The following is a 13,786-nucleotide window of genomic DNA, read 5'->3' on the forward strand; positions in this document are numbered from 1 at the left end:
TGGCACAAAGCAAGTCACAAATAACATTTTTTGGCAAACATCCAAGCTTTATCTAAACTAATAATATCATAATTTGGATTGTCAAACCCCCTTTTGACTTGAACAGTCATGTTGAAAGGACTGCCTAATATTTAAATGCTTTAAGACAAATAATCAGAATATATACATTTGGCTTCCTCTGAAAAGTGGAACAGCATCTCAGAACATGGATACATGAAAAATAGTGATTCTCACAAGGCAGATAAAACGATTAAGTGCCCATTTAAACATGTTAATCGAAGGTAGTTTTTTTTCAGTGTGTATAATGCTTCTATTGTTTATCCCTTCTTTTTGAGGGGGGTGCTTATGCAGCAAATATCGGGAGGACAGTTCAGTTCTCCAACCTCGCTGTGTGACAGTAACCCAGTAACCATAGTAACAAACTGCAGCCTCCCCCTTCCCTCAACTCCATTCCTAAACATGCTGCAGCCCCCCACCACTTCCCCCACCCCTCACCCTCATCCCAAACACGCTGCAGCCCCCTCTTCACCCACCCCTCCCCTACATTCCCAAACATGCTGCACCCCCCCCTTCTTCCCCCAACCCTCCATTCCAAACAAGATGCAGCCCTCTCCATTTCCAAACATGCTGCATCCCCCCCAACCTCCATTCTCAAACACGCTGCACCCCCCACCCCCCTTCCCTCCCCTCCATTCCCAAATTACGCAGCAGAGTTAGCCTTTCTTCAGGCAAACGGGTTCTCCGATTTTAAGATGGAGGTCTCAACGTCAAGGCAGCCCCCCTTGCCATTCAAATGTTCTGTGTTGCTGTCGATGCTGTAGCAGCCCTGGACATCGGTGATGGACGAGGCTGTGTATGAGGCGGACCGCATGGCATCCGAGTGGGTCAAGGTGCTCCCGAACTGCATACGGTACTGGTTCCAATGTCTCCTCAGAACCCCTTGCACCTGCCAAGACACAATGTGGACCGTAAGATTCAGTACACAGAAAATACATGAATAAAGTTAGCAATGAATTACTTTCATGAATGACTAAGACTGAATTAACCCGAATTGCAAGACCCTCCATGTATCTTCATTCAGTATTTGCCTCGCCATCTTCCAGTCATTTACAAGGACCATATTGACCCTTGTCCTCGCCATGCGTTTTGTGAAGCATGGCTGTCAAAGGAGATAAAGGGTCAAGCAAACCAAATCCAAACCCAAATTACTACTTTGGTACAAAACCCTCTCCAGCACTGCTGATACCACTCTGTGGACTGTCCCTTGACTGTCTCTGGATGCCTGCCAATGCTTTCATGATCTCTAGTCTGGGAGAATCCTCTCCAGAAACTCTAACACGCTCCCATGCAATGCTCTGGAAGGTCAACGTCCCAAGATACATCCCCAGGTCAACTCCCGGGGAGGGTATGCAAAGAGGAAGTGTCCTAACCTCGGCGTATACACACAGGGGGCTGAGGACAAGGAGGTACAGGGGAGGAGAGGGTTGCAAAATTCCTGAAACAGTCCCAAAACTCCCAGTGAATAGGCTGGCAAGGGAATCATCCAACCCAGAATAATTTATCTGGGATTTCAGAAAACCTGATGGACATGATTGTGCGTGAGACACGTACCTCTCCGTTGAAGAAGCAGAAGATGGTGGCCACCAGCAGCCCCTGAAAAAAAAATGTGTTGCCCAGTCAGGTGATAAATGCATCATCACTTCCCGAGGAGAATGTCTCAAGTTCTCAAACAGCAAAAAACAGTTGAGGCATTGGGCAGAATGCTGATTTTGCCACTTTCATGCATTTTGGCAGCTTTCGAGGAGCATGTAAAACAAGTGTGAGAGAGAGCGAAAGAGAGAGAGAGAGAGCGATAGAGAGAGAGACAGAGAGAGACAGAGAGAGACAGAGACAGAGACAAAGACGTTGTGTTGTATGATTTATTGAGCTGATTCAGCCTGGCCCCAGAACGCTCCGACTGCACCTCCCCATCATAAGCTGCAGCATTCGACCCTCCCCTCCCAGACAGTGACTTATGTTTTCCTTCCTGCCAGTCTTCCACAGGCCATGGGATAAAGATGCCGGAGCTGAAAGGCGTCGACCTGGTCTTCATAAATACTCACAAGCCAATAATAGGGAACACAGTGAGAGACGGCGGCTTCAGATTAATGTGTTTGATGCGCTTATAGTAACTCTGGACAAGAACATCTGCCAAGGGACTACGGACAACACACATATCCAATGCCATCAGAAAGTATTCACACCCCTGGACTTTTTCCACTTTTTGTTGTATTACATCCTGAATGAAAAGTGAAACGTATTAAGTCAATAGATATTCAACCCGTTTGTTATAGAAAGACAAAATAAATTCAGGAGTAAAAATGTGCCTAACAAGTCACATAATAAGTTAAGTCTCTCTGTTCAATAATAGTGTTAACCATGATTTTTGATTGACTATCTCATCTTTCAACTCCACACATACAATTATCTGAAAGTTCCATCAGTCGAGCAGTGAATTTCAAACACAGATTCAACCACAAAAACCATGGAGGTTTTCCAAAGCCTCGCAAAGAAGTGCACCTCTTGGTAGATAAGTCAAAATAAAAAAGCAGACATTGAATATCCCTTTGAGCATGGTGAAGTTATTAATTACACATTGGAGGGTGTATTGATACAACCAGTCACTGCAAAGATACAGGCGTCCTTCCTAACTCAGTTGCCGGAGAGGAGGGAAACAGCTCAGGGATGTCACAATGAGGTCAATGATGACTTTAAAAAAGTTACAGAATTTAATGGCTGTGAGAACGCGTTTCCACTGCTCCAGAGTACAATGGCGGCAAGCTTCACACAACTCCAGCCGACACTTGGCATTGCACACGGTGATCTTAGGCTTGTTTGCGGCTGCTCGGCCATGAAAACTCATTTCATGAAGCTCCCAACGAACAGTTCTTGTGCTGACATTGTTTCCCGAGGCAGTTTGGAACTCGGTAGTGAGTGTTACAACCGAGGGCAGATGATTTTTACACGCTACGCGCTTAAGCACTTGGTGGTCCCGTTCTGTGAGCTTGTGTGGCCTACCACGTCACGGCTGAGCCGTTGTTGCTCCTAGATGTTTCCATTTCACAATAACAGTACTTACAGTTGACCGGGGCAGCTCTAGCAGGGAAGATATTTGAAGAACTGACTTTTGGGAAAGGTGGTATCCTATAACGGTGCCACAATGAGTCACTGAGCTCTACAGTAAGGCCATTCTACTGCCAATGTTTGTCTATGGAGATTGCATGGTTGTGTGCTCGATTTTATACACCTGTCAGCAACGGGTGTGGCTGAAATAGCTGAATCCACTAATTTGAAGGGATGTCCACATACCTGTGTATATATAGTGTATATATTTAATCACTTTTGAATTCAGGCTGTAACAACAACAAGTCAAGGGCTATGAATACTTTCTGAAGGCATTTTACATAGAAATTCATTCTAACATCCGTAAACCTTGAAATGTATCATTTCACTGAGGCGGGGTAACTAGTAGAGAATAGATAGTCTTACCTGATAATGCATTAAGATGTGCATGATGTAGTCGTAGATCTCAGAGGAGACCCGTTCCTCTGGTTTGTAGGGCAACAGGACGTACTGGATGCCCAGGAGAGGCACAAGAATCAGGGTGGCGCGCACGGCCTTCATGTAGAGGCTGGACTCAGCCTGGTGGGTCACCTTCAACTTGGTGATCAGGACACGCACAATGTTCAACAGGAAGAACAGGTTCACCTTAAAAGAGAAGGAGAGAGAAAACTGACAAATTAGTCAGAATAATATTAGCAGTATAGAGGACATGCTTATCCAAAGGACCCGCAATCACCATACAGGAAAAATATAAGAAATACTGTTCAGGACTGTTAGCAACAGTGTGTTCACTTCTTGATGTTGAAAAATTGTGAATTATGGGTAATTCTTAAGTTTCTGAATCACTGATGTCGAGAGTGGATTCACAAAATCACCATTACACTTCTCGTATTGACCAAACAAGGAGAAAACATCAAATCAAATCAAATGTATTTTTTAAGCCATTTTTACATTAGCAGATGTGCTTTTACAGAAACCCAGCTTTAAACCCCAAACAGAAAGCAATGCAGATGTAGAAGCACAGTGACTAGGAAAAACTCCCTAGAAAGTCAGGAACCTAGGAAGAAACCTAGAGAGGAACCAGGCTCCGAGGGGTGGCCAGTCCTCTTTTGGCTGTGCTGGGTAGAGATTATAAGAGTACATGGAAATTATGAAGGCATGATCGTTCTTCAAGATGTTCATAGATGACCAGCAGGGTCAAATAATAATAACAGTGGTTGTAGAGGGTGCAACAGCTCAGCACCTCAGGAGTAAATGTTAGTTTTCAGAGGTCGAGACAGCAGGTGCGGTAGAGAGAGAGAGAGAGGGGGGGGGAGAGAGAGAGGGTCGAAAACAGCAGGTCCGGGGCAAGGTAGCACGTCGGGCGAACAGGTCAGTGTTCCATAGCTGCAGGCAGAACAGTTGAAACTGGAGTAGCAGCACAACAAGGTAGCACATTATGCAGAAGTCCTCAAAATATAGAAACATCAGCACATCTGATAAGACAATGCAGCTGTGTACCAGATTGGACCCTCAGATAATAATTTGCCGGTTTCCTTTGAAGGGTGACCAGTGACATGTTGTTCTGCCAAATGACTCATGAGCGGGTCAGTCCACAGAGGGACCAACCGTTGAGGCCAAACTGCAGGGAAAAAATAACTACTGGATATAAGAGCAACGTCAACTCACCATCATTACGACCAGGAATACGACTTTCCCGAAGCAGATCCTCTGTTTTGCCAACCACCCAGGACAATGGATCGGATCCCAGCTGGCGAACCAAAACAACGACGCCGTAAAAGGGATAGACGAAGCGCTCTTCTGATCAAGCTCCGGAGACGGGCACATCGCGCACCACTCCCTAGCATACTACTCGCCAATGTCCAGTCTCTTGACAACAAGGTTGATGAAATCCGAGCAAGGGTAGCATTCCAGAGAGACATAAGAGACTGTAACGTTCTTTGCTTCACGGAAACATGGCTCACTCGAGACACGCTATCGGAGTCGGTACAGCCACCTGGTTTCTTCACGCATCGCACCGACAGAAACAAGCATCTTTCTGGTAAGAAGAGGGGATGGTATGCCTTATGATTAACGAGACGTGGTGTGATCATAACAACATACAGGAACTCAAGTCCTTCTGTTCACCTGACTTAGAATTCCTCACAATCAAATATCGACSACATTATCTACCATGGGAATTATCTTCGATTATAATCACAGCCGTATATATTCCCCCCAAAGCAGACACATCGATGGCCCTGAACGAACTTTATTTGACTCTATGTAAACTAGAAACCACATATCCTGAGGCTGCATTCATTGTTGCTGGGGATTTTAACAAGGCTAATCTAAAAACAAAACTCCCTAAATTCTATCAGCATATCCATTGTGCTACCAGGGCTGGTAAAACCCTAGATCATTGTTATTCTAACTTCCGCGACGCATATAAGGCCCTCCCCCACCCTCCTTTCGGAAAAGGTGACCACGACTCCATTTTGTTGCTCCCTGCCTATAGACAGAGACTAAAACAGGAAGCTCTRGCGCTCAGGTCTGTTCAACGCTGGTCCGACCAATCTGATCCCACGCTTCAAGATCGCTTCGATCACGTGGATTGGGATATGTTCCGCATTGCGTCAAACAACAACATTGACGAATACGCTGATTCGGTGAGCGAGTTTATTAGCAAGTGCATCGGCGATGTCGTACCCACAGCAACTATTAAAACATTCCCAAACCAGAAACCGTGCATTGATGGCAGCATTCACGCGAAACTGAAAGCGCGAACCACTGCTTTTAACCAGGGCAAGGTGACCGGAAACATGACCGAATACAAACAGTGTAGCTATTCCCTCCGCAAGGCAATCAAACAAGCTAAGCATCAGTATAGAGACAAAGCAGAGTCGCAATTCAACGGCTCAGAAACAAGAGGTATGTGGAAGGGTCTACAGTCAATCACGGATTACAAAAAGAAAACCAGGCCCGTCGCGGACCAGGATGTCTTGCTCCCAGACAGACTAAACAACTTATTGCTCGCTTTGAGGACAATACAGTGCCACTGACACGGCCCGCTACCAAAACCTGCAGACTCTCCTTCACTGCAGCCGACGTGAGTAAAACATTTAAACGTTTTAACCCTCYCAAGGCTGCAAGCCCAGACAGCATCCCCAGCCGCGTCCTCAGAGCATGCGCAGACCAGCTGGCTGGTGTGTTTACGGACATATTCAATCATCCTTATCCCAGTCTGTTGTTCCCACATGCTTCAAGAGGGCCACCATTGTTCCTGTTCCTAAGAAAGCTAAGGTAACTGAGCTAAACAACTACCGCCCCGTAGCACTCACTTCCGTCATCATGAAGTGCTTTGAGAGACTAGTCAAGGACCCTATCACCTCCACCTGACACCTTAGACCCACTCTAATTTGCTTACCGCCCCAATAGGTCCACAGACGACGCAATCGCAACCACACTGCTCTAACCCATCTGGACAAGAGGAATACCTATGTGAGAATGCTGTTCATCGACTACAGCTCAGCATTTAACACCATAGTGTTGAGGATCAGCGGGGTGAAGATGTTGTTACCTACCCTCACCACCTGGGGGCGACCCTGGGTCTCGACCCCGCCCTGTGCAACTGGGTKCTGGACTTCCTGACGGGCCGCCCCCAGGTGGTGAGGGTAGGTAACAACATCTTCACCCCGCTGATCCTCAACACTGGGGCCCCACAAGGGTGTGTTCTGAGCCCTCTCCTGTACTCCCTGTTCACCCACGACTGCCTGGCCATGCACGCCTCCAACTCAATCATCAAGTTTGCAGACGACACTAGAGTGGTAGAATTGATTACCAACAAAGACGAGATGGCCTACAGGGAGGAGGTGAGGGCCCTTGGAGTGTGGTGTCAGGAAAATAACCTCACACTCAATGTCAACAAAACAAAGGAGATGATCGTAGACTTCAGGAAACAGCAGAGGGAGCACCCCCCTATCCACATCGACGGGACAGTAGTCGACTGCATCTTGCCTATGCCGTTCGGTACCATCACTCATTCATATATCTTTATGTACATATTCTTTATCCCTTTACACTTGTGGGTATAAGGTAGTAGTTGTGGAATTGTTAGGTTAGATTACTCGTTGGTTATTACTGCATTGTCGGAACTAGAAGCACAAGCATTTCGCTACACTCGCATTAACATCTGCTAACCATGTGTATGTGACAAATAAAATGTGATTTGATTTGATTTGATTTAAATTAAAGGGATAGTTCTGTGAAATTATTTACGTAGATATTGGCCAATTTAACAAAACTAAACTGTGAATTTCAGTCTCTCCTTGTCCATAGGCTGCTTTCAAGGTAAGGAAACTAAATATGTAATTTCACTGAACTATCCCTTTAAAATTAAAACAACATTCTGGTACACTGCAACCTCTTTTTATCCAAGATTGCACTCAACAGTCGCCAGAATATAGTTTTTAAAATGCATCAACCTAACTGTATTACAGACTTACCAACAGAGCAGCGCAGATGGGCCCATGGATTATGTAGAGGAGTGAAGTGTTGGAGCTTATCCAACAACTGTAGGAGGGAGAGAGACGAATCAGGCATTCAGGGTCTGCCACCTTCTTTTATTGTTGAAATTCGATTTAAAAGGAGATGCTTACAGGAAAAATATTAATAAAAAATGTAATTGAAAGCACTAGAAAGCAATCGATACAGGCTAGGGAATACTGGTAGCTGTCATAGAAACTAATGACAAGAAATAGGCATTATGCTGTATGAATAGCTTGTAGTTTGAGGAATGATCAATTCAATGAAAACAATTAAGGGAAAAAGCGTTGAAAGTAACTCACTTGTCATTGTAGTAGTAACTGCGAGCGATCGCATGTATAGATGCTGGAATTAGAGGAAAGCCTGAAAAACAACAACAGACATCCTTTGTTAGTGACAAACAATGCTATTTCCATGAAATAACATCAAACTTCATATCCTATAAGGGATATGACGTTATCCCCAAAATCTACCCCACCCATGGAGATAGTACCACATCCCCCAAAAACCTACCCCAACCGAGGAGATAGTACCACATCCCCCAAAAACCTACCCCAACCGAGGAGATAGTACCACATCCCCCAAAAACCTACCCCAGCCGAGGAGATAGTACCACATCAAGTGCTGTTTCTCAGCGAACACGGCAACAACGATGAGGGTGTGCAGGTATATCCCTTCACAGAGCATCCAGAAGTAGTTGCAGCCGAACAGATAAAGATGGATGAACACGGACACTTTACAGCTTGTCTAGAAAGAGGAACATGGGGTGAAATTTAGGGCTGGCCTCACAATATACGACATCATCAACATCTTTAGGTGCCGATAACATATCTATTGCGATTCTCACTATTCTATATGTATTTTCGATTCGATACTGTGATTTTATTGTGATTTGATGTTCCTAACATATTGCTCATAAAGTCTGCCACAGAGAGACAAGCGAGAGCATGAGAAAAGTAGTTTTGATCAGTCATGGAAATAAAAGTGCTGAAAACACACTGGCTTACGATTTAAAAAGAAGATGGAGAACAAGGTACAGTATATAAAATAGCAGAGTTTTGACTGGTGCTAGCTAACGCTACCTAGCTAACGCTACCTAGCTAACGCTACCTAGCTAACGCTACCTAGCTAACGCAAAAATAAGTACTATCAATTTGGATCTACGTCATGTAGTTTTTCTGGGCTAAATATCGAATTGAATATCTATAAATGCAGCAGCAAATTAGCAGTGTGTGTCCTACCGTTACATTGGTGTGTGGCTGTATGATATACATTACATAGTATAATATAGATATACAATTATTTATATTTATATACAAACACATGTTATCTACCACCTACCTACCTACCTACCTACCTACCTACCTACCTACCTACCTACCTACCTACCTACCTACCTACCTACCTACCTACCTACCTACCTACCTACCTACCCACCCACCCATCCATCCATCCATCCATCCACCCATCCCTCCACCCATCCCTCCACCCATCCCTCCAACGATCCATAAACTCACAGGGTTTCTTTGTACCAGCTCCTGGTTATTCGCCACAGCGGTCAGCCAGATGATGGTAATGACCGAGTTCAATACAAAGGAGAAGAAGAGGTTTTTGTGGAGAGTGATTCGTTGACAACTTAAACTCCTACACGAAAGGGGGAAAGGAGTAGACGTTGTCATTGTGGAGTTAAAAACAGAAACACAAGGGGAAAAGGAGTAGACGTTGTCATTGTGGAGTTAAAAACAGAAACACAAGGGAAAAGTTATTTTGTATCAGCTATCTGTGAATAAAAACACACCGAGGAACAAAGCCTTTGAGTATTTCATTATTTAATTGTTTGGTTAATTTATACTCACTTGAAATTGAAAATATTTCCCAGGGAAATGAATAGGGATATCAGTGACAAGCCGTGGCCAATGAGGAGCAAGTAGAATAAATTCATGGCAGTCTGGAAGAGAGTAGACACGATAAGCCTCATATTATCCTAGCATGTGTTAGCCTGGCTAACACCCTATTGCACTACATAATGCACTCAATAATAATATAAAATGCCCTTGTTCTAGTTAAATAGTCAAATTAGCCCTGATAATCACAGAGCAGAGAGCTCAAAGCCTTAGTCAAAACTATCTCGCCTCTTTTTTTTCAAATGCTGTATGTCCATTCAATCAAAATAACAATCTGCAAGTTTCTGTAGGAGGGCAAAATAACATTCCTCACATGCAGCAGGCAATTGTTTTTGAATTACTAGAACATCCATTTGATATTCTTTTGACAAAATACTGTGTAATTGAGAAGATGAATAAAAATGTTTCAGACAGTGACGTACCATTCTGCCTTCGCTAGTGTGCTCGTTGCATCGTGTGTAGTTAGTCCACGTTCGGTTGCTGTCGGGATGCAGAAACCAGTGTCCGTTCTCACTGCAGATTTTTGTCACCATTTCTGTAGAGCATTACATCAAAATGTAGGAGATGAAACTCTAACCACATCAGATACGGGCTTCAACATGCAGAGATCTGAAGTTCATCTTCAAAACAGGTCCTTTTTCAGAAAATGTCATCTTTCCTCTCAGTAATATAATTTGCAAGTGCTTTTAAAGTAACATAGTTTCTGAAGCCTCTGCGACTTTAGTTTCTGAAGCCTCTGGGACTTGAATTAAATAAAAAGGAAATGAAAAAAGGAAAAAAGAAAGGAATTTGATAAAAAAGGATGGGACTACCCCTCAAAATGGCCAAACTAGCCCGGAAGGAGGAAGGATCGCTGTGTCTGCCTCAAACCCAGTGTTTCTCAATGTTGATCCTGGAGGATCCACTGTATGTTGGTCCCGTGTGGCTCAGTTGGTAGAGCATGGCGCTTGCAACACCAGGGTTGTGGGTTCATTCCCCATGGGGGGACCAGGATGAATATGGATGAACTTTCCAATTTGTAAGTCGCTCTGGATAAGAGCGTCTGCTAAATGACTTAAATGTAAATGTAATGTTGGATTTCACTAACAATGATATCACCCCATTAGACTAGGGGTGTAGAACTCCAGTCCTGGAGAGCCACATGACGTGCAGGCTTTTATTCCAGCCCAGCACTAATACACCAGATGAAACTGGTCCTGGTCCCGACTGATGAATATGATTAGGATTATTTGAAACAGATGTGTTAGTGCTGGGCTAGAAATAAACCCTGTGCTTTATTTATATCTGCTTGGTTCGAGGGAACCAATGAATTGGAACACCTTGAATCTGCTATTTTAGAATTATTCCAAAACAGAACATAACACGTGAAATAGCTGGAATGATTCAAAGTTACATTTTCTACATTTAATTCAGCAGTTTTTATGTGAGTTGCAGGTTGAAATGAAAACCTGCATAAAAGGTGGGTCCCCACTCCCCAGGAACTTTAGCCCATGTCGGTGGGCACTTGGTGGGCTTTCGAGGGGCTCACCTGAGGGGTCAAAGTCCTGGAAGTAGTCAGGGCAGTACTGTTCTGAAGTGAAGCCTGCCTCTGTGTCGTCCCAGCACAGCCACCCATCCCAGGTCCGGTTACTACACTGGCCTGCAGCATAGAAACCATCAGAGTTCAATAAAGCACGGTGTTCAACATAAGCAGGAGGCACTGAGAGGTCACTGGAGAGGTCACTGAGAGGTCATGAGAGGTCACTGAGAAGGTCACTGAGAGGTCACTGAGAGGCAAGAATCAACAGGTCACGTCAATCATACGCAGTTGAAATCCATATGTGATATAAGTAAAATGTTGTTTGTTGACCCCAACTCAGTAGTTATAGAGACACCTGCTGATATTTGTGTTGCTAACGTCTTTATTTATTCTTGCCTACAAATCAGGTTAATAGATTACGATTCTGCCATGCTCCTAAATTGTATGGTGGAATGAGAACATTACTGTAATAACCCAGATATTGAAACATCCTACATCCATATAACTGTTTCCTGACGTCTGTCCTTCCATCCACCATAAACAGTCAAGTTTTGGGAAAAAAAATGTTATGTTAAATATCAGCCAGGGATGTGTTTCTACCCGCTGCTCTCTCCACTATGATTAATCAGCCAGAATGTGTCACCCCTGTCTTCCTCCACTTGTGTTAAATAATTCATGAGGTTTTTCTACCCCGCCTCTGCTCACTAATTGTTAAATATCAGCCAGGATGTGTTTCTCCTGTCACCTGTTAATCCAAGTATGTCACCTCTACTGTAACAAACCTCTCTATAGTTAAATATCAGCCAGGATGTGTGTTTCTACCCCTGTCTCTCTCCACTTTGTTAAATATCACCAGGATGTGTTTCTACCCCTGCCTCTCATCACTATGTTAAATATCAGCCAAGGATGTCTTTCTACCCCTGCCTCTCTCACTATGTTAAATATCAGCCAGGATGTTTTCTACCCTGCTCTCCAGCTATTGTTAATATCACCAGGATGTCTTCTACCCCTGCCTCTCTCATAGTTTAATTATCAGCCAGGATGCTTTTCTACCCTGCCTCTCTCACTATGACTTTGTAATCTTGTTCAATCTAGTATGCCCGACTTTGTTTTTGACAACAGGGGTGGGATGTGTGTTTTAAAGCTTTGGATTGAAATTGACAATCCCCTGGCATTGGCTAACGAGTGGCACAGCGGTCTAAGGCACTGCATCTCAGTGCTTGAAGCATCACTACAGACCCTGGTTTGAATCCAGGCTGTATCACAACCGGCTGTGATCGGCAGACCCGTAGGGCGGCGCACAACTGGCTCAGCGTCGCCCGGGTTTGGCCGGTGTAGGCCGTCATTGTAAATAAGAATTTGTCTTTAAGTGACTTGCCTAGTTTAATTWAAAAAAAMATATATATATAAATAAAAAGAAAAGAAAGGTAGCAAATGCACTTTTCCAAATATCTGCACATGTTTTGGTCAGATAAATCAGGATTATGTTTAGAGTCTTTAAAAAGCTGTGGTATTGCACCTGTAGCGTTCCCTAACATTAAGTATGACTGAACATAGCTAACACTTCACATCTGTTCTGTCAGATGCTCCCTCTCTCTCCTGAAGCCTAGCCTTCTGCTGCTCCCCCTCCTCACTATTCCTTACCTCTCCTCACGCACTTACAACCACCAATCTCAGACAGACACCCTAGAGCCACACCTTTCTGTGTGGTAGGATTTCTAATTAGCCAAGACGCCAAGCGAACACCTCCTAGCTGATTGCCGGTGTGACTGCAATGCTAATCAGACACAACGCTAGTGGATTACCATCCAAATGAGAGGTTTACAGCACCTTGTGTAAATTACACCACAGCAACACTGATATATTGGCATTCCTCTCAGTCCCTCAGTCCCTCAGTACCTCAGGCTGGCTTAAGATGCACTGTCTCCTCACCTGCCGACTGGTTAATGTTAATGGTCTGGATACTAATAGACTGGTGGGATTATCACACCTTAGTCATTGACTACACAAAACAGATGATGTTTTTATTCTTCTCCCTATCAAAGAGCTCCTCGTTGGACATCAGGTGCTCAACTCGAGGGCTTATGCAACATGAATCGATCCCAGTTAGGATTCAAACTCATGCWTGAGCACAAGCACTCAGTAATCAAGTCATCGTACCCAATGGGCTGAAGATGTAGCCAATAACCATGATTTTTTTGGCGTCAGGCAATTTTTTTTTTTAATGTACATTATGTAGCAACCTAATTTTGCTAAAAGACAACTTTCTGATGCTCACCCCCCCCACACACACACACACATAATAATTCACCATGACCAACTATGCCAATGACAGAGGTGCCTGAAAGTAGGTAATTTCTGTTGTTTTTTTACCTATTTTGTTGTGGTCGTTATCCTTCATGATTTTCTGGTAGCACTCGAACTGGGCTGTCACAATCTTGTTCCTAGTGACTCCTATATCGTGGTAGACGTTCAGCTGTAGGTGCTGCTGGGTACTGTTCACCTCTGGGCTAGCCGCAACTAAGATCTGCAAGGAGAACCCATAACATCACATACCATACCATAACACATAGAATCACATCACATACCATACCATAACACATAGAATCTCATCACATACCATACCATAACACATAGAATCACATCACATACCATACCATAACACATAGAATCACATCACATACCATACCATAACACATAGCATCACATCACATACCATACCATACCATAACACATA

The 13,786-nt window shown here is 44.0% G+C and overlaps 1 protein-coding gene across 1 annotated transcript in view; it reads right to left on the bottom strand.

Moving 5' to 3' along the window:
• Positions 1-659: 659 nt before the first annotated feature.
• LOC111980265 (calcitonin gene-related peptide type 1 receptor) overlaps positions 660-13,786 on the bottom strand; it is a 39,560-nt gene continuing 26,433 nt past the window's right edge. The window contains exons 3-13 of the mRNA XM_024010968.2: positions 13,423-13,576; positions 11,059-11,169; positions 9,953-10,065; positions 9,483-9,574; positions 9,144-9,270; positions 8,220-8,373; positions 7,929-7,989; positions 7,587-7,653; positions 3,529-3,747; positions 1,612-1,653; positions 660-946 (exon numbers count right to left, since the gene is read on the bottom strand). Of these exons, the coding sequence (XP_023866736.1) occupies positions 725-946; positions 1,612-1,653; positions 3,529-3,747; positions 7,587-7,653; positions 7,929-7,989; positions 8,220-8,373; positions 9,144-9,270; positions 9,483-9,574; positions 9,953-10,065; positions 11,059-11,169; positions 13,423-13,576 (1,362 nt within the window). The 3' untranslated portion in view covers positions 660-724. The remainder of the gene's footprint in view (positions 947-1,611; positions 1,654-3,528; positions 3,748-7,586; positions 7,654-7,928; positions 7,990-8,219; positions 8,374-9,143; positions 9,271-9,482; positions 9,575-9,952; positions 10,066-11,058; positions 11,170-13,422; positions 13,577-13,786) is intronic.

The sequence above is a fragment of the Salvelinus sp. IW2-2015 genome, linkage group LG2, assembly GCF_002910315.2.
Source record: "Salvelinus sp. IW2-2015 linkage group LG2, ASM291031v2, whole genome shotgun sequence".
Taxonomy (NCBI): Eukaryota; Metazoa; Chordata; class Actinopteri; order Salmoniformes; family Salmonidae; genus Salvelinus; species Salvelinus sp. IW2-2015.